At 45.4% G+C, this 21,877-nt stretch overlaps 1 protein-coding gene across 1 annotated transcript in view; it reads left to right on the top strand.

Moving 5' to 3' along the window:
• The window catches only part of IL5RA (interleukin 5 receptor subunit alpha), a 52,867-nt gene extending 31,338 nt beyond the window's left edge, over positions 1-21,529 (top strand). The window contains exons 9-12 of the mRNA XM_067755775.1: positions 2,975-3,113; positions 15,529-15,625; positions 16,885-16,969; positions 21,443-21,529. Of these exons, the coding sequence (XP_067611876.1) occupies positions 2,975-3,113; positions 15,529-15,625; positions 16,885-16,969; positions 21,443-21,529 (408 nt within the window). The remainder of the gene's footprint in view (positions 1-2,974; positions 3,114-15,528; positions 15,626-16,884; positions 16,970-21,442) is intronic.
• The last annotated feature ends 348 nt before the right edge of the window (positions 21,530-21,877 follow it).

The raw sequence follows: 21,877 nt of genomic DNA, 5'->3' as shown, positions 1-21,877 counted from the left end.
TTCTACTTCTGGGTACATATCCAAACAAATTGAAAGCAGGGTCTCAAAGATCTCTGTCCATCCGTGTTCACAGCAGCATTATTCACAACAGCCAGAAGGAGGAAGCAACCCAAGTGTCCATTGACAGAGGAATGGATAAACAAAATGTGGTCTATCCATACAATGCAATATTGTTAGCCTTAGAAAGGAAGACAATCCTGACATGTACTGTATCATGGATGGACCTTGAGAACATTATGCTAAGTGAAATAAGCCAGTCACTAAAAGACAAATATTGTATGAATCCACTTATATGAGGTGCCTAGAGCCGTCCAATTCATCAAGGCAATGGGGAGACAATGGTGCTTTGCGGGGCTGGGGTGAGGGGGGAACGGGGAGTTTTTGTTTAACGAGTAGTTTCAGTTTCGCAAGATGAAGAGAGTGCTGGCGATAATGTGAATGTACTCTACTACTGAACTGTGCCATTTAAAAATGGTTAAGATAGTAACTTCTGTGTTGTGTGCATTTTACCACAACGTAAAAAAACTGCCTCCTTAGCCCTAACGGACAAAAAGTTCAAGGGGAAAGGAACTGAATGAAAGTCAATATTTACTGAGCATCAACTATGCATTATGCTTTATTATCCTCACAGTTACTCTATTATGTAATGATCATTCTCATTTTACAGCAAAGTGAGGCACAGAGAGATTAAGTTGCCCAAAGTCACAAAGCAAGAATAGAATAGAAGTCAGGATTCAAACTTCTGCCTTACAAATTCAATTCAATTCAATTCGGGTTAATAAATATTTACGATCTGGCTTCTCTGTGGGATATACAGAGGTAAATAGGTACCGTTTCTGCTATCAAGGGGCCTGGTCTACTGGATGCACTCCCTCAGCCTCAGAGCTGCCTGACCATCGTCAATGTCAACGTGGATACAAAGGAGGGAATGGACAAAGCAAGCTGCCAGGGCCTCCACCCAGGGGAGGGGAATTGAACAGAATCTTCAAGGATGAATAGAAACTTGCTTAGTGGGAGAAGCAGAGAAGGACTTTTCGCCAGCACTTCCCCATGTATTTAAGCACACATGGTGAAAGACTGGCTTTCTTTTTAAAATTTCTAATCCACCCTACATTGGTACTTCTGTAAAATACAATAAAAATGATTTGCTAGAAAAATCACATATAGCCAAAGACAAGCCCAGTGATCCTGGTCCTGGACGCCATGGCAATGCCAGGTTGCTAGGAAAGCTCCCAAAGTGTTGTCTCCATTTCTATCTTTATCTCCTCAAGGATCAGCAATAAACAGCTCCTGACTCACACCAGTCCTCCAACCACACTTGGAGTGACAGGGGTTCTAGGCAGAAGGAGCAACGCCACAGCATGAGTGAGCATGGTTCCTTCAGCCAAGTGGCAGTAATTTAGTCAGCCTGGACATAAGGCCAACGTTGGAATCATAACTCTAGCTCTTACACTGCAACTTCTCCGAGAATGACTCTAAGATTTTGTTTAAAAAAAGAAATGGTTTTTCTTTTTAAAACCATGGTCATAGGCAATGGAAACCACTTAAGTGTTTAGCTTGATAGAAAAATGTGAACACATCTGCAGAATCGCAGAATTATTTTGGAAGCAGCATGAAAGCTGGGTATGGACGGAGAGGGGACATGTGGACATAGAATACCGGTTTCGTGGCTACTGCAACAGTCCAAGCAAAAAATGATGAAACCTAAAATGCCAGTGGTTTTGGAGCAGGGACAAAGAAGGGAGAAACACACTCAGGAGTAGGTAAGATACAGGCGGCCAGGGACACATCTTGGGTTTGGGGTATTAGCTGCACGGTGGGGACACTGACCAGTAGAGAGAACATACACGAAGGGTTTGATTGTGAGAAAACAGCCTCATCTCAACACTAGACAATGTTAGCCTGTGTTGCCTACGGCAAATTGGCATTTACTGAGTGCTTATTATTAGGTTGAACTGCCCAAAATGGCTGTTTTTGCAGGTCAAAAATGGGTTGGTGAATATTATCACTTTTCATATGATTCAACCCAATATATCTTTAAACTTGGGCTTTACAAAGTTAATTCCATTTAATTCAATAATCCATTAGGTGGTATGGTTCCTATTTTACAGATGAGAAAACTGAGGCTCAGAGAGGTCAAGGAAATTGCCCTGCAGTTAGTTGGAGGTAGACCTGGGATTCAAACCCTCTTCTTCCTAGATTCAAGGTCCTTTTGCTCTTTCTGCTTCCTTATGCCCCCTCCATCCCTTGCTCCTTGCCCCCTGGCTTGGGGTGAGACACTGTATCAGGGATCAGCACACTTTCATTGTAAAAGGCCAGAGAGTAGGTATTTTAGGCTTTGCAGATCATACCGTTTTTGTCACAATTACTCAGCTCTGCCATCAATACAAGCAAATAGGTGTAACTGCGTTCCAGTAACTGTGTTTGTGGACACTGAAATTTCAATTTCATGTACTTTTCATGAGTCACAAAATATTCTTTTTATATCTTTCAAACACTGAAAAATATATAAGTCATTCTTAGCTTGCAGGCCCTACAAAAACAGGTAGCAGGCCAGACTGGCCATAGACTGTAGTTTGCTGGATCCTGTTGAAAATGCGGAAGCCATGTGATATTGTTAGTTCGGCGATTAGAGAATATCCAGGGACAAGATGAGGGAGGTTATGCATTCTGCTATGTGCCATTCCAGTCTTTCAGTCTGGAAATATCAGATGGACCCAGATGGATCATCTAGATCTTACAACTGCCTGTTTTATTTATTTTGGTTACTACATAGCTTTCCCCCCAAGGGTGACTGCCAACACCTCCATAGTGAAGTGGTCTAGAATAAACTAATCGATGTGAGTCTTACTGATTTTAAATGGGTCACTGAATACTGAGTCACATTACTTACATACGACCTCCCATCCTGATGATTGCCATAATTTAAATTGTGTGTCCAGGGATTCTTACAATGATATTTTTTCCCATTTAGACAGAAAAAATGACGACCAATACATTCATCTCCGTAATTGATGGTATTTCTGAGTATTCCATTCAAGTGAGAGCAGCAGTGAGCTCTGTGTGCAGAGCGGTGGGACCCTCCAGTGAGTGGAGTCAGCCTATTTATGTGGGTGAGTATCTCGTGTTTGTTTTAAAGCAAGTGACCTTAATTGTAGTTATAACAGATCCTCCTGGAAAGTGTACACCTTCACTTGTGAGTCCTGAAATGCTTTCACGTCCCTACTAAGCCTCATCCTCTGTCAGTCTGCTGCCTTTTTGACCAGAGGTGGATTTACCATGAGGCCAATGAAGCTCCAGTGTTCCAGCTTCTCACTAGCAAGAGCCCTTCCAAAGTCTAGTACTTTTTTTTTTTTTCCAGATTATCTGGTCCTACTTCTATTCAGTTTTACCAAATTAATTTTTTTTGTTTTGAAATAACTGTAGATTCATATGCAGTCATAAGGAATAATGTCAAGAGAGCTCATGTAGCCTTTACTCAGTTTCTCTCAAGACTAACTTCTTGCAAAACTGTAATACAATATGGCAACCAAAAAAGTGGCATTGCTACAACCCACTGATCTTATTCAGATTTCATCGATTTCATATCTACTCATTTGTGTGTGTATTAGTTCTATGCAATTTTATCCCATGTGCAGGTTCGTGTATATGTCACCACAAGGGTCCTTCCTTTTGCCCTTTTTTAAGCACTTTCATTCTTCTCTCCTCTCCTCCATTCCTAACCCCTGTCGACTACTAATCTGGTCTCCATTTCTATAATTTTCCTATACCTAATTCTGAATTTATACTTTTGTTTCATTTCATAAAGAAGATTCCAAAACTGAATAAGCTCAGGGCCCACAAAATCTGGATCCAGCCCTGGGCCCTCAGCGTAACAGACCTAGAGGATCCCAAGGACTGGCATCACCTGGGCTCCTGCATTGGTTCTGCAGCTGTTTTTGTTTATGATTAAACTGACTAGCTTACTTGGCAAATAATATGATCATTGTATCTGTCTGTGGGACTGGAGAAGGGTGATGATGGTGGCTCTGAATGAAAGGGCAAATTTCCATTCTCCTTTTATGTCAGATGGCAATTCCATAACCTGGAGAGGTGGCCTTGCACCGTGATGCTAGAACATGCACACCCTGTGTTTGATACTATCTGCGTATCTTGGCCAGTTAAAAAACAACTAGTGTAGCTCATGTATGTGCCACAGACATGCAGCCTGGGGATGCAGATGTATGTGGCTAAGTGCTGCATAAGAGCTACAAGGACACGAAGAGGAGGCAAGAATTCTGGAGTCTTCCATAGAAAGCTCAGGTTTAATGCCAGCCTTAGCACGTACTGACTACATACCCTTGAACAAACCACTTCTCTCTGCCCATCCGTGGATTCCCAGGACTAAGGAGGTAATTAATACCCACCTCTCCTGTCTCACAGGTTATTGTGAAATACAAACAACGACGACAGCAGATAACATTTATTGCTGACTATCCTCCAAGCCCCCTGCTAAGTGCTTCACATGCACTAGCTTCACTAATCCTATCCACCAAACTGTTCTGCAGATGAGAAAACAGGTTTCGAAAGTTTAGACAGTTTGCTTAACTCTGCATGGCCAGTAAGTGGCAGAGAAGGAATTCAAACCCAAGTTGACTGACGCCAGCACCAGAGACCTTAGCTCTATGGCGTGGGGGCCGGGACGCTGCAAGGTGCAAAGAGCTGAACAAATTAAAGATGCATTTAAGGGATCCTGGTAGCTAACTTTGTGATTATGGCTGGTCAAGCACGTGACTATCACTGTCCCTCAAGGTACGAGGTAGTTAACGCTCCACTGAAGGGTGTACCTAAGGAGAGATTTCTTTCGGCACATGCTAGGATTTTCTATCATTTCATTCATTCACTTAGGCTAATGGGTGTCTCTGCAGGACACTCCTGGGCAGTGACCCATGGGCCCATGTGGATGTAAGTCAGACCAGACGCATAGCAGGGAGATTTCCAAGGGAGACTGGGAAAGACAAGGAAAGACCCGAGAAATGGAACTGGGTTCTGAGTCTGCAAGGGGACTGGTCTTACTGAGTCGCTGAGTTTCCAAAGGGGAAAGGAGCCCCTAGAGCTGTGTGACACGACCAGCACAGCCTTATGGCACGCCCACCACATCACCGCACTGGGACTCAGAGGACCAGCATGAGGCTTGCTGGGAGAGGAAGCAGAAAGGACAAAAGGAACTGAGAACCGGCCAATTGCACCTACTTCAGGTTTCTGCCAAAGCCAGTCTTTCCCCCTCCCCCCTGCCTCCTCCCCAGGTCCAGGCCCCAACCTGACCAAACAGACCCACCACATGCAGGCACCCCTTCCACACCGCTTTATTTGCACAGACGAAATCCACTCTACGCCCCAAGAGGGGGACCAGCAGAAGAAACGTGAATCCGTCTCAGGGAATTTTCAACAAGGCTATGAATTTCTTCAAACGCCTGCGACAGAAGCTTAATTTTCATGACCCGCATTTGGTGGATTTTTTTTTTAATGCTTTGTTATTCCCCAAAGGCCGAAAACTCATTGGCCCCCAATTACTGACATTTCTGAGTGTCTTCCCAACATCACTGCGCATATAGTTTCAGAGTTTATTTTTTTAATTCTGTGTGAGGACCTCAAACTAACTTGGAGACCAAGGTGGGAATCTTGGCTACGGAGCCAGTTCTGATTTTTTAGTGTTTGGGTTTTGAGTTCTCATCAGTGCTGTCTGTTGAGAGTTTAGAACTTAGAGAGCAGAAGAAAGCGAAAGACGAATCAGGAGATCTAGGTTTTGGTCGTGTCTCTGCCAGTGTCTAACTCTTTGACTGAAGTTAGAGATGCGGAGATAATATTTCATGAGCCCAGTTATCGGAGACTGCTTCCACAGCTGTGTTGAGAGGGAATCTCAAGTTACATTTAGGTCATCCGAAGGCGCGGTCATCTGTTGTCACCCCTGCAGGGGACAGAGTGGTGACCAGTGTGGCAGAGTTTGGCTGCCCCCGACCTAGTCAGTCACCTCTAACCCCTCTGGGTCTCAGTTTCCTCACCTGTAACATGTGAGTCTCCTCACTTGTAAGTTCTTCCCTACTCTGCCTTTCATGTTCTCTTACCCCCATCAACCGCCGACAAAAGTGCTGAGAGAGAGATTGTGACCTGTGCTGAGAGTTTATTTTAAGCTTGTTTTTAATTTATTTTTCACTCTCCACTTTAGAGCTGGCGCCCCATGATTATTTTCTAAATAACAGCTTCCTAGCTTGGAACCGGGCTCATTATCATTTGCTCTCAGGTGTGCCTCACTGCCATCATCCACGGCAAACCCCATTTCATTTGCTGCCAGCCTGGTCATGAAGATGAGCTGATTAATATTACCACGCACCTTATAAATCCATCCTTTCTGGAATTGACTTCCCCGCTCACTTTAGGATCATTAGTGAATTTAATCAATGCAGGCTCTCTACTGTCATCAGGATGATTAATAAACATCACAGGAAGCTCGGGCTCCTGTGGGACATTCCACATGGCTCTTCCTTACCCCGCGAGGATGCAGCAATAATAATGCTCTGCTTGCAGCCTACCAGGCAGGGTTCCCGCTCCATTCATTTCCTCTAGACATCCTTCCTCCACTCCTACCTTGTCTTAAAAATGGCACCCTGGAGCCCTCCCCTTCCACTTTCACACCAAGGCTCGACTCACATATCACCTCTTTGTTAGACATTATTAAGTCCACCTCCTTTATCTGAGGGAAACGGAGGCCCAGAGATATTAAATAATTCAGTAGTTATCAAACAGCCAAGAAGTGGCTATTAATGGATAATATTCTCAAATAGGTGGCACAGGAGTCAATTAGCAAACTGGAATAGATTCAATTTACTAATTAACCCATCATCACCCAGGGTTATTGAATCAAGAGAGAGACACCAGATGAGTAAGTTTTGACTGATGAAAAAGGAGGGCGGAGGAGAAAGGACTGCTGTCCTGCTCCAGTTGGCAAGGTCCCTGGACAGTCAAGAGGCACAGGGGCAGCCAGCAGGGATCCAGCCAGCCACAGTGTGCTCTTCACCTGCCCTGAAACGCTGCCCTCCTGTGCTGGGATTTCCAGAACATGGAATACTTCTTTTTTCTTCTCAGATGGAAGGAGCAGTTTCATCTTATCAGCCCTCGTTATCAGCTGCCCTTCCTCAGCTGGCTTCTCTGCCTTATCTGAAGGGCTAACTTTCCACACTTCTTCCTCCTTTTGCAACTTTCTTAACTTCCGGACGCTTCTGCTCCCTTGTTATCTGGGCCATCTCCTGTTTACCAAAACCTGGTGTCTCCTGAGTGGTTTCTGGTCTGAGTGAAGATATTCCTTTTCTCAAGTCCATCATCTTCTCTTCTCTCTCCCCTCCCAGAAGCTCAAATATCATGCAGGAAACAAGGAATAATGAAAACAAAGTTTCCTACAGTAATGCCCTTCCCCGTGGAAAAGAGTGTTACACATGCATCCACCCAGCCGTGTTGCTGGTGTATCAGTGACGGGTCTTCCCGCCCCCCCCCCCAGCACAGGCCCTGCCCCTCAAACAAAACTGGGTTTTGCCCTGACATCACTGAAGGCCGTATCTGAAGGCCAGGATCTATTCGATGATGATACCAGGTATCAATTAAAATGTATTTACAAAAAAAAAAAAATATTGCTTTAGGCTTGAGATGTATAGCACTTACACCCCAGGGAGTAGGGGAAAGTTCACCGCATTTCTCAGATGCCTCAGCTGTGCGGTCAAGGTCGACACGGGCTGGCGGCTTCCTTTCGGGGCATCTTCCTCGAGACCTGTTACTCACAGGAAATCCTGGCCATGGCTTTCTGTCACAGTTTCTTTCCATGTGTGGGGGGAGCCTTAGAGTCACATCACACATTCTAGAATCCGTAAGGACTTCATGAAAAGAGTTGGAAGCAGAAAATCAGGGAGGGATGTAAGAACTGGGGCTGGGATGGAAGCAAGGGTCCCACAGGGAGACTCTGCTGCCTTTTTCCTCGGACTTGACATTCATGGGCTGTGAATGAGTGAGGAAACCCGGCACACCGGCCCCAGGGCATGTGGAATCAAAACCTGGAGGGCGTGGTGTCACCTTCGAGATCCTCCAGTCCACCTCCTACATTGTACACTTTGCCGGCTCCACCCTCAGACTCCGCGCCTGTGCTTTTTCTTTTCCTTTCGCCACCACCTTTCTTTCTATGTCCTCACACTGTTGTGAAAAAGGGAGAAAACCAGGAAGGAGAAAGGTGAAGGGGAGACACTGCAGAGAGCTCAGATCCGCTTTCCCTGGGTCTTCCAAATGAATTTTGCAAATTCAAGAGCTTCTGTGAAGAAATGGCGGGCTTCTGGCTCATTAGCGACAAAAACTGATTGAGGAATAAAACGGTGACCCAGTCAGTACCTTGAAAAACCCACCTGGCTTCCCTGAGGGGGATATAACTTGTGACGATGCTGGGTTTTCTTTGTAAATGGGGGGTTTCCGGGTTGGTAAATGTGGTGGCCGCTTTGATCCGCTGTTACCTTTTCCCCAGGCTCCTGTGGTTTCCAGGCTGGTAGCCGTGGCCTGAGGGTGGGCCAGCAGGGAGCCTTCAACTTCTGTCCCCAATGTGAGGAGCAGGGAGCTCCCCTGAGCTTTCAGACCCGGCCGCCTGGAGGTGTGGTGTCCACACCAGACTGCCACGCGTGACCTGTGCCTCGAGATGGGCCCGCCAGATGACGGGAGGAAGGTGGGACACCCCTCTTGGGGCAGGCACTGTGCTTGGCGTGTTCACCTATGTTATCTCATGTATCTTCACAAACACAGGATTTTCCTAATTTACAGATGAGCAAAGAGACGCAGAGGGGTTAAGGAACTACCCCAAGTGACAGAGCTAGGAAGTGATAGACCCGGACCTAGAACACAGCCACAGGACTGGGTCCACGCCATGCTCTTTCTGTGGTGCTTCGTCACCCCGTGGGTGACAGTGCCAGCCAGGGAGACAGAGGCAGGAGGACTGGCTGTGGGGACTGGCGGCAGTGAAAGGGTTGCCCTGCAGCTCATGAGCTGGTCAGCCTCCGTGGAGCCCAAGCAGTGGGGACACTTTCATTGACCTCTTCAGGCTACTCTAAATACCCCCTTACGAGTTGTCCATGGCGTTCATTTTAATACAAACCTCCTTGAGGGTGCGGACCATCGTGCTTTATGCCCTCTCCTACCCCCTAGTATCTTGAATATCTGGTGTTCTCTTTCCCTCCAGGCCTGAGCTTATGACTCTGCCTTCTGAGGATTCTGAAAGGGCTCCAATCTTAGTCTGGCTTTCATGATTTAGGGAAATTATCTTGATGCCTTACTGCTGACACGATGTGTTTAATCATAATCACAATTATAATAACATTCATTGAACACCTACTACGAACTAGTACCGGGCCAATCACTTTGCAGGAATAACTCAGCCAGTTCTCATCCCCGTTGAGCAAAGCAGGTGATGGAAGCTCCTGAGGGCTCCCTGCTCAGGGTCACCTCTGTTGTAAGCGGCCGAACCAGGACGAAAGCGCTTCACCCGTTTCTTACTTCTACGTTAAGACTACAGCCTCTGCAGCCAGCTTTCAGTTGCTTTAGCAGGTTGGTAGAACAGGGCCAGCAAACCCCTTACAGGGAAGAAAGTTCTGGGTTGCCTAGGGCCCCAGAAAGCACACACCTCTCTGTGCTGTGTGCAAAAGTCTGCAAAGAAGCAGAAGATGGCGAAGAGGGTTCTCTATTTAGTTTCATCAGGTCGTGTCCTACTAGGGACAAATGCAGACCAGCAGTACGGCAGCGATCCCTTAGGGAATCCTGAGTGCGCAAAGATACACCTACACACCCGCCCCCCCATCCCAAGCATCTCCATGTCCTTTCCATATTTTGGGTCATTGAGCCCAATTTCCCCAGATGAACACAGAACACGTTTTGTGCATTTTGCTCTGGGCCCTGGACTACCTATGTTCTGTCCACTGAGGCTGCATTTGCCGACCCCTCTCTTTCACTCTCCCGAAATCAGGTAAAGGGATTTTTTTTCCCTAAAAAACAAAAGCCTCCCACAATCCACTTGACAGCTGCCTTAGAAAGCTCGCCCACCCAAAGGGCTTGCTTATGATTTTTGCTGGCACTGTGAGCCTGTGACCGGCTTGGCGGGTCCCCTCACAGATGATGCCACGGCCTCCCGCTCTAAAGAGAGACAAGTGCAGGAGGCTTCGTAGACTAATGCACCTGCATCCTCTCAGTTATCCAGCCCTGTCAGTGCCCTCAGAACTCCTCCCAGCGCCTGCTGGTTTAACAGAGTAGGGCTGCTTCACTGGAAGAGCCCCGTCAATTTACTAATGAGCTCTTTTCCTATTGTTGAGTCTGAAACTAGATTCAAATGCAATATGGAATCCCTAAAAGTCATACTTGTATGAACAGCTTAAGGGTGGAACAAGCCTCCAAACCGAATCGACCTTCTAAGTGTTATTAGTCTGAACTACAAAGATCATACAATTCTAGAACAAGTGGGGCTGCAGCACCGGGAGGAAAATGACTTGACAAAGCTCTGAGGGCAGAGCTGGGACGAGGTCCAGGGTCTGATTCTCTTTAACCACCAAGCTATTTGTCCCTCTCCGTCCCTTTCCCACCATACACTCCCGGGATATACAGCACGAGCAGAATTTTCATTAGTTGGCTAATTGTCAAGGTTAAATGGTCGAGACGTCAGAAACTGAGGAAGCCGAGGTCACCAAGAAACCAGACAGCTGAGCTCCCAAATGCTCCAAGTTGTCAATATTGGGAGAACATCCTAGAATGAGGTGCAGAGTCTGAAGGGCTTCTTCTCCTTGGCGGGACAGGCTTTGCTCCGTCTTTCTAAAGCTCATCTCTGCATAACCAAACAGCGGCGCCCATCAATTTCTTGAAAAGAAACATCCGTGGCTTCCGTTTTAATGGCAGAAAACTCATTCTTGAGTCAGAGAAAAGATTCAAGTTACCTTGAAACGCTTGTTCTTAAGAAAATGTCCAACGTCAGACACCCCAAAATTCAAATTAATGATGTACCGAGGGGCCTCCCAACTTTTACATAATTAAAATTCTTAATCATTTTGACCGGAGGATATACACTGTCAGTGGGAACTGTACCCCTGTTCTACCTTCAGTAAAATCAGAGGAGGTGCTGTCTTTAATTCATTTTACTTACATAACTGACTCTCAACTTCGTTTTTGCGTTAATAAATAACGTTAACGGTAGATAATCCCCAAGCGATTTCCATTTGGTAGTGAACATGTGAAACCTTTTTCTTGCACTGAATTTACCTGCCAGTTTAGGTTTTCTTTGCAGTAAAGCTGACCTCGGCTCTGCTGTCTGGGGGGTTAGCTCTGTTCTCAGGTGGCGGTAGGGGAGCAGTTCTGAAGCAAGGTGGGACACTGCAGAAACCAGGCGGGGAGAAATGACTCATGTGCCCCCTCCCTCCAGGCAGTGACGGTGACTTTGCTTTCCACATAGTACCTTGCATGCACCACTAACTTTTTTTTGATCGAAAGAAATAAAATCAGTTGCCTCTCCAAAGAGGTTCTGTTAATTCAGAGAGAATCTTCACTTACCAATGTGAGTGCTGAAGTGAACAGCTAGAGAGTGGTTTAACTGAAAAGATTTGTGTAAGCACGCTCAGAAGTGAACGACACTTTTATCAGGACCTGACATACCAGCCTGCAGAGAATTGCACAATTTGAGACACCAACGGGACCCAGGGTGGAACCCTGATAATATTGATAACACCACTCATTCTTTCTGCAGGACTCAAGCTTCACCTGTTTAACCTACTTGTAAACAGGAAACATTTTGCTACTTGGCATAACCCTTGCTAAATTTATGTTCCATGTACATGAGTCTAGAGATTCTGAACGTACTTGTTAGGGGACTTGCATAATGGTTCAGAGTGTCTACACTGAGTTTCAGAGATGGGGCAATGAAGCAGGCAGAATCCCTTATTCAGGAAATCAGAGTGGGAAATAAAGCGAGCTGGTATTTGACTTCACGGTAGTAGTATGTCCCAGTTGCTCTTTATATTAGCTACGTGCAAGGGCAGTAAAAACTAGGTTTAACAGGACACTCGGTGACAATCCAGAGAACTGAATACTAATCCTAGAACCAGTGAGTGTCTATGGGACTTGGGAAAATAAAAGGTTTGTAAAATGATGAAAAGCAGAGCCTCAGAGAGCCAAAGTGTGGCTACCACCTGTTTGTAAAACAGCTATAAATACATGAAACTTCTTTTTCAACGCCATGGTCAGAGATTTTAAATAAAGTGATTCGGTCCTGGCTAGAGCCTAGGGAGCATCGGAAAGACTGGTATCTTACAAGGCAGCCCCCTTCTACTGCAGACACAGCCCGCAAACCCAGCCATGCCTAACAGCTGAGACACCACAACAAAACAGGGCTGCCTTGGAGGGAAGTGGTATCCGGCCGGGAAGAGGACGCTCTGGAGGGTGTTCCGTGACAGAGGAATGTTTAGGATGTGTTCCATGAAGCGCCTGCCCATGCAGTGGGTCCTGGTTTGGGCGTGGTGGGCAGTGGGACAGGGTCCCTGCACCGTGGTTAAGAGCACGGCTGCTCAGCACGTCCTGGGCTTCACCCCCGGCTACTAGCTGTGGTCCTCAGCTGACCACCTCCGCCCTTCTCTGCGACAGCTCCTCCGTCCATCAAACTAGGACAGCAGCGCCCACCCTGAAGCACTGCTGTGAGAATTCAAGTGAGATTGCAAGGTGAGCACTTTGCAGAGTGTCTGGTACCTAAAAAGGGAATGTCAAAACATGTATAGAAGATAAGCTATTGGTGACTGCTGGTTCTGATAACTTATTTTTTGTTCTTTTCTACAACTTTCCAACTTTCACCAATGAAAATATCCTAAAGTCAATTTTGTGAGAGGTCGGTATACACCAAATGACAATGCCGTGGATTGGGTCAGGGGTACTAAAAAATGTGCTGCATTGAGAGCGTTCTTAAGGGTCAGAGTTCAACTTCCTCATATTTGCAGATGAGGAAACTGAGGCCCAGAACGGCCACCTTCACAACAAGCTAAGAATAGAACCCAGGTTTCCAGACTAGGCAAACTCATGACACAAAAGCATGCATGTCTTGCATTTATGATGGCACAGATGAACCTATTTGCAAAGCAGAAACAGAGACACAGATGTAGAGAACAAACGTGTGGACACCGGTGGTGGGGAGAAAGGGGGGTGGGATGAATTGGGAGGTTGGGATGGACATATATACGCCACTGGGTATGAAATAGATAACTAGTGAGGGCCTGCTGTATAGCTCGGGGAACTCTACTCAGAGCTCTGTGGTGACCTGGATGGGAGGGAAATACAAAAGGGAGGGGATATGTGTATACATATGGCTGGTTCTCTTGCATTTACGGTTGGGTGTGATGTACTGGTGTAAAGCAAGTGGATGAGGAAAGGAGGGGCTACGGAGAATGAGAAGAAGCCAAGTGCCTTCCAAGGATTCCAGTCTGGGATCCTGCAAGAGGGGAGATCAGAATGGGGAAGTTTTGAGGGAAGTTGTTTTGATGTGAAGAAGGGTGTGAGTTTGGTTTTGAATGTTGTCAGCTTTGAGACACATCCCAGTGGGTTCTGCCTACAGGCAGTCTCAGATCCAGACTGGGAGCTGGGCAGGGATAAAGACTCGGGAGAGGATGCCATGGAATTAAAAGATGAAGCTGTGCTCAACAAACATTTCAAAGTTCAAAGAATAGACCATAGTGGAAAATACCAAAGGGTTAAGGCTGAGCGGTGAGGGGCAGTTGAAATTAGAAAGGGGGGAAGGAAATGATATTGAAGAAGAGGAATATTTGGGTAAAGGAGCCAGTGGCTTGGTTTCCAGGTGGGTGCAAGCATCAAATCTGAATTCAGGAGGGAGGTCAGGAAAAATAAAGTTGGAAAAAGAAACTGACCGTCCTTTGGCTTCAACCAGGAGGAAGCCACCAGCAAATTTTTAAAGTGCTTTCTGAGATGGGAAAAGGAAGCTGCCTGAATCCCTTATTCAAGAAATGAGGCCGGGAAATAAAGGAGGTATTGGATAATAGTTGGGAGAGATGGCAGAGCAAAGTAATGGCTTATTCAAGATAAAGGACTCTATGAATATTTGAAAGCAGAAGGGAAGAGATGAAGGAGAGATTAAAGCTTTTGGGAGGTAGAAGATAAACCTCAACTAAGAGTTCTCAGGAGGCCAGAAAAACAAACAAAAAAAGGCCACGAGATCAAGGCAACATTGGAATCACTAGCATTAAATCCTCGAGACATCTCTCCACCCTGATACCTGGAAAGATGTGAGTTTTAAGTATTTTGGGGCTTTTGGAAGTCTTAAGATATTTTACAAGGGACTTGAAAATTCCACTTACATTCACTTCTCATTTTATAATAGAAACCGTTAATGGCAAACCAAGGATTAAGACCTGCTTCTCCTGGGGTGTGGTGTGTATCTCACCTCTGTACTTAGAGCTGCTGTCACTAAATTATCTGTGTCTTTATTTGCTTATCGACTTCTTCCCTCAATTGCAGGAAGGGAGGGTTCACATGCTTTCTTTTAACACTGTCTCCCAGCAACGTGTATAACGTCCCACACATAACAGGAGCCCAGTAAATATTGGCTAAACGGGTGAATAAAGGAATGAATGAACACAGAAAGGACCCATGCATTCAGGGAGATAACTCAAGATTTGCATTCTTCTCTAAAAATGAATCAGACAGTTTAGCAAGCAGGTTACCCTTTAAACGCCATTTGGTAAATGGCCTTGGGTTTTTCTTGAAGGTATTTCCAGTACCTTAATAAAAAAAATCACACACACCCCAAAGCTATCATCAAAGCCCACAGAAGAACCTATCCTTGAGTACAGATTAGAAGCAAATTTAACTAGATAGTCGGGCAGCATGTGGCATATTTATACTTTCTGTACTGAATCAAGTTAGCATCTACGTTTTCATCTGTGAACAACAGGTATAAACGTAAGAGGTGTTGTGAGGATAATTCAGATTGTAAACTTACAACGGAGTCTGATACCTTTGTTGTGAACTATGAGTATTATCCCACACTGTACTTCCTCTAAAAGTCCAACTTTGTAAAATGTTTTGATTGTACTGCAATTAGGTTACTGAGTAGGCTTACGTTTTTGCATCTTTTTCATCTAAAAACCTTAGTACTCACCAAAAGCTGCTAAGCTCCGAGATCCAGCTGGCATATTACCTAGAATATACTCCATAAATATCTGCTCACTGATTAAATAATGCCTCAAGATTAAAAGTGGCCTCACTGCCATTGCCGTTATTTCATTTCACTCTTGTATCAACTCTGTGAGATGGATGCTCCCTGCCCACCCTGCCCCATTTTACAGATGAGAAATCTAAAGCTCGGGGAGGTTAAGCTACTTTCCCAGCACCACCCAGCACCTTGAACTCTGACCCAAGCCCCCTTTGGCCCTAGTGTAGTCATCTCTCTTTTCTGCTGATGATTCTAGTTCTGATTTTTTTTTTTCCCATTAGGAAACAATGAGCAGAAGCCCTGGACAAAATGGTTCCTTATTGCAGTTATGGCAACCGTCTGCTTTATCTTGTTAATTTTCTCACTCATCTGCAGAATGTAGGTATTCTTTTTATTTGGGTGCTTTCGCTGGGATCTAAATATTGGATTTTTACCTTCTTGCCATGCATCCGCTGGATGCAGGGTTCTTGTTATCAGGTGGAATTTACGACATTGTTGTGTCTTCCTGGACAGCCTTTCCAAGATGAGTGTGGACCAAATAAAAAACTGGTAAACAGCAGGTGATTTACAGAAACTGGATACAGAGCACAACACAGCCTTCAGTCATTAGATACCCCCTTCCTGAATCTGCCGACAGTCTATTCATCTCCGCAAAGGATTTTTTTTTGGCTGCAGAGCGTGGCATGCGGGATCTTAGTTCCCCAACCAGGCATCAAACCCGTGCTCCCTGCAGTGGAAGTGTGGATTCTTAACCACAGGAATGCCAGGGAAGTCCCTCTATGAAGGTTTTTACATTTGTGTTTTTTTGATTCCCTGCCTTCCATTCCCTACTTGGTTGCCTCTGTTGAGCCCCCAGGGCATGCTTCTTACTCTTGGGTAAAGGAAGGCATCCCATTGGATGCTGAACTCACTATGGTGCCTCCTGTGTTATGATCCCCAATTATGAGGTACCAACTCCTACCCTGGCCCTTCGGTCAAACAGTCCCTTACTGGCTGATCATTCCCAGGTCAGACACAGATTGTAGAAGGGTCATGCAGATTTGGTGGCCAAACCTAGAGCTTGCAAATTGCCCCATAAAAACTTCTCATCCCTTCTGGCGTCCGGGAAGGCCGAGTGCCACTTAGGAGGCTGCAGAACATGTTCTATCTTATTAGCTTTTTCATAATTTAGAAAGTGACTTTTATTTTAAACAGCTTCACTATTATAAATGTCTTATCAGATGGCATCTATAGGCTGGGGGGCGGTTGGCAGCTCAAAGGAGAAGAAAAAGACAGTAAACCCTGAGAGCTGGCGCCTAGGGGGAGAGGCTGCCTACCAGCATCGTGGGTAACCCTGGGGCCCCACGCACTTGATGTACATCATTTTCAGAAATCAGGCCTGGTAGAACGCACCAACATGAAGCAATTGTCATTTTGTCTCCCTTGGATGATCCAGAAGTCCCATCAGAGCCCTGCAGTACCACCAAGCTCTTCAACTATTATTACAATGTAGATATTTGGAAGTCTTAGTCAATGAAGATTTTGAATTCACAAAACAGCAGGTCCAGGGATTAACTAGGTCAAGTTTTAGAGTAGATATTTAAGGACAAGAAAGGCTGTTCTTGCTTATCTATTTCCCTCCTTTACTCTGTTTTCAGATGCCACTTATGGACCAAGGTGTTTCCACCTGTTCCGGCACCAAAGAGTAATATTAAAGAATTCTTTGTAACCATCAACTATGAGGTAATATTGAAGGTTCTTATAACATGTCATATCTGCCCAGGGTTGGGTCCTCAGGGATCTGTCACTGGGTCATTCGTTTTCCACGTTACAAGGCAGGGTCTTTACCCAGGAGGCCAGGTGCCTTCAGGTTGCTTTTGTCATTCTGCTCTTCTTTTAATATATGTTCATTACAGTCTTTGAATATTGCAAAGGTCCTACTCAGTTATGAGTGTCCTCACCAGTCAGACCTGAACTTTTATTTTCTATCACCCAGCTCTTATCACCCAGACCTTGGGCAATTCCTTCAACCCCATGGGCCCTGACTTCCATTTCTGCACAGTAAGGGGCACAGATGTGATGGTCCAATGACCTGTTTATCTCTGACGTTCTAACAATCAATGTTTCTACACATGGGTACCCCAATCAGTAAAGTTTTTCAGAGGGATTTTTCCTAGTTCCTTAGTATAAAGAACCATAGAAAAGGCAACTGATTTTCCCAAATACGTTTTCTTAGGTGCTGTTAACCATTCAGAGCACTTAGGCTTAACTGAATGCTCACTTACCAATGGCATCCAATGGTTCTAGCATCACATGGTAGAAGTCATCCTTTCCCTAGTGAAATGCCTTGGCATCTTTGTTGAAAATAAGTTGTCCATGTATATCTGTGTCTATTTCTGGACTATTAGGTTTCATTGATCTATTTGTCTATATTTATGCTAATATAATACTGTCTTGATGACTAGAGCTTTATTGTAAACTTGGAGGCCAGGTAGTGTAAGGCTTCCAAACATGACTGTTCAAAGTTGTTTTGGTTATTCTAGGTCCTTTTTATTTCCACATAAATTTTAGAGCCAGTTTATCAATTTCAACAAAAAAAGCTGCTGGGATCAGGATTGTCTTGTATTATAGGTGCATTTGGGGAGAAGTGACATCTTAAACATAACGAGTCTTCCGATCTGTAAATGTGACATCTCAACTTATTTTTGTAGGTTTTCTTTAATTTTTGTCAGCAAGGTCTTGGGATGTTCAGTGTATTGCAGGTTGCTTGTTAAATCTGTCCTTAAATTGAATGGTTATTTAGATCAGGGGCCAGCCGACTTTCTGTAAAGAGCCAGATAGTAAACATTCAAGGGCCAGATGCTTTATCACACTGCCACTGTAGCGGGAAAACATCCACAGACAATATGCAAATAGCTCTGGCCAATAAAACTTTATTTACAAAATCTGGCAATGAGCCAGACTCAGCCCACAGGCTGCAGCCTGCAGACCCTCATCAAGCAATTTTCTTAACAAATTTCATTTTCTCTCTGATAAAGTTACTCATGGTAGGATGAGTTAACTGGTGACTGGTTGTAGGGGCGTTTGGGTCGATCACTCACTCACCAAAATGCATCACAGCAGTAAGAGGTGACCTTTCTTTAGAGTTTGCAGTTCGGGTGTTTGGGATGATTTAGCGGATGACAGTTTCTGACCTACTGAAGCGGAGAATCGAGGCTGGCCCAAGAGTCACCCCTACCCTCAGTTCCACCCTTGTGGTCTCCTTTATCAGGAGGACCGCCGGCTTGCTCTTGTTAACCCGTAGCTTTTCTGGAAGGAAAGTGTGCCCCACGGTGAAACTTGTTTCTCTTCCTGTGAATTCGTGCCGTGGATCACTCCTGGATCTGGCACACGCATGCCTGGAAAGCACGTGTGGTTTAAGCAGCAGACTCAAGTCATCTGACCCAGCCTCTTAACAGCACATTTTAGTGCTGGTATCTCATTTCCCTTCACAGCCCCCAAAGATTTCCTTGCACATTCTGAGGTTGGTAAAAGAAACTGGCTTAACAGCTTACTGGGTAAGTCTGCGGTTTGCTGTTAATTAACATCAAGTCATGGGGACTTCCCTGGTGGTTCAGTGGTAAAGAATCCGCCTTCCAGTGCAGGGAACGTGGCTTTGATCCCTGGTTGGGGAACTAAGATCCCACACGTCGCGGGGCAACTAAGCCAGCGCCACAACTACTGAGGTCAGCGCCTCAACTAGAGAGCCTGTGTGCCGCAAACTACAGAGCCCGCACAACCAAGACCCGATGCAGCCAAAAAAAAAAAAAAACCCATCAAGTCATGTGTGCAAAACAACAACTCTTGGGGTAGACAGGCTGGTTTCAGAATAAGCAAAGGATTTATGTCAAAACCCATCACGGCCAAGCTCTTCCGGACAACGCACTCTCCTCACATTGCAGCGGGTCAGGAAAACCAGATCAGTGAGAGGGATGGGGTGGGGCGGGAGGGCCGCAGCGTGGAGGGGGAGAGTGGGGAGAACTGGGGAAACGAAGGGTCACCTCCTGCCCTCAGTTCTACCACCTCCACCTGGAGGAGTAGGTGCCTCAGTACAGAGCTGACCACAGCTGGGCCACGTGCGGCAGTGCCCCAGCCTGTACCTTCAAAGGCAGAGCCTGTGCAACCCACTTCTGAGGCCTTTGCTACAAGGACAACGAGGGGGCCCATTAGAGTTATGGGCAAACTGCCGGGAAGCCTCCCCATGGTGGGAAAGGAAACCCTCTGCTTTTCATCACCGCTCATACCTCTAAGCTTGATGTTGATACCCAGAATCCTGGGGTTCAGAGGGTAGCTGCCAACCCAGAGAGGCTGTTAAGCATGTTTTTGCTTGTCCAGGCCTGAGTCAGAAATTGTTCTGTAACGTTCAAGACACAGGTTCTGGTGGCAGGAGAGGGAGGGAGGAAGCAGGGGGATGAGCTTTTTAGTGATAAAAAAGACTCACTAAAAAAACTCTTATTCTCAGCTTTCCATTGGTTACAGACTGGTTTCCAGCCATTCTTGGTTTCTACGCTGGTAACCGGAGAGGGTTCCTTCCGAGATTAAGTAGACAACAACCTATTAAAAGTACATACGGCAGAGAGCACAGGTGCCGTGTTCATCACTGCGTATTCAATGCATCACGTGGTGTCCAGTGCAAAAAATGTGCTGGGACTTCCCTGGCAGTGCAGTGGTTAAGACTCCATGCTCCCAATGCAGGGGACCCGGGTCCAATCCCTGGTCAGGGAACTAGATCCCACATGCATGCTGCAACTGGGAGCCCACGTGCCGCAACTAGGAAAGATCCCCCGTGCTGCAACTAAGACCCAGCGCAGCCAAAAAAACAAAAGTGTGGAATGATTCCTACATGGTTGGTGGGAACGTAAGTTGGTGCAGCCACTATGGAAAACAGTAGGGAGGCTCCTCAGAAAACTAAAAATAGAACTACCATATGATCGAGCAATCCCACTCCTGGACAAAACTATAATTCAAAAAGATACATGCACCCCTGTGTTCACAGAAGCACTGTTCACAATAGCCAAGACATGCAAACAATCTAAATGTCCATCGACAGATGAATGGATAAAGAAGATGTGGTGCATATATACAGCACAATGGAATACTAGTCAGCCATAAAGAATGAAATAATGCCATTGGCAGCAACATGGATGCAACTAGAGATTATCATATTAAGTGAAGTCAGTCAGAAAGAGAAAGACAAATACCATATAATATCACTTATATGTGGAATCTAAAATATGGCACAAATGAACCTATCTACAAAACAGAAACAGACTCAGAGACATAGAGAACAGACTTGTGGCTGTCAGGGGCGGGGTGCGGGGGAGGGATGGGCTGGGAGTTTGGGGGTGGTAGATGCAAACTACTGTATATAGGATGGATAAACAACAAGGTCCTACTGTATAGCACAGGACACGATATTCAATATCCTGTGATAAACCATAATGGAAAAGAATATAAAAAAATAATATATATGTGTACAACTGAGTCACTTTGCTGTCCAGCAGAGACTGGTACAACACTGTAAATCAACTATACTTCACTTAAAAAAATATGAAAAAGATGTGCTGAATGAGTAAAGGGGGTCAAGGAATACAGTCTCTTACAGAAGGTATTTTTTTGGTCATGAATTTTGTAATTAATACCAGCATTATCTATGACAGTCAAAATTGGACATAACACCTCTATTTCAGGGAAGACTATAGTCAACTGTGGATGGCATACAATGGAACTATTCAAAATGAGCAGCCAAAGAACATACAGTCATCCCTCAGCATCTGCAGGGAGCATGGTTCCAGGAGGCCCAGCGGGCACCAACATCTGCAGACGCTCGGGTCCATTATGTAGAAGTGTGAAGCCTGTGGATACCGAGGGCTGGCTGTATGGAATTTAAAATAAGATGTGATGCTACGTGGAAAGAAATCCACTTAGAAAGCTCTTCATATAACTGTAAAGATAACTTTCTATCTAGAAAAAAGGGCTGAAGACAAACAGTGGGCTGTGCTTGGGAGTTAAGTTGATCGGTATTTTTTGGTTTTCTTCCTACTTATTTTCTGTACTTTCTTCAGTGACCATTTACTATTTTCATAAGCAAAAGTGACTTGAAACCAATTGTAAAGAAATTCAAAGACTCAGAAAGTTCTCTAGAAGACATCTAAGGAAGGATGATTTGTTTTGCAGAAAACTGGTTCCAGTGAAACACAAATTGAAGTCATAAGCTATGCGGAGGAGGCTGGATCTGAGACCCTGGAGGACTCCGTGTTTTGACTGTCCCCGGAGCATTGTCAAAACCAACTCACACTCACGAGCCCCGGGGATAAGAATGGGAACAACTGTTTCTTGGCTAAGAGGAGTTTGGAGTTTACCAAACACTCAATTTAGCTGCAAGGGGAAAAACACCCAGACAAATCTCTAACTCACACAGGTTGACTGATTCATCTGACTGTCCTGCCAGGTCTGATCTCTGCACAGGGCAGCACCTCCTCACCTGCCAGCCTCCTGATCTGCATCACTCACCTCAAACACTTCTGCACGAGAGACAGTTATTAAGGCTAACATCAACTGTGTTTACTCTGGTAGTGCCACGTTGACTGGTTCAACTGCCAACGGTAACGA

The sequence above is a fragment of the Pseudorca crassidens genome, chromosome 10, assembly GCF_039906515.1.
Source record: "Pseudorca crassidens isolate mPseCra1 chromosome 10, mPseCra1.hap1, whole genome shotgun sequence".
Lineage (NCBI taxonomy): Eukaryota > Metazoa > Chordata > Mammalia > Artiodactyla > Delphinidae > Pseudorca > Pseudorca crassidens.
The sequence above is the reverse complement of the archived record's forward strand: the minus strand, read 5'-3'. Positions and strand labels throughout refer to the sequence as shown.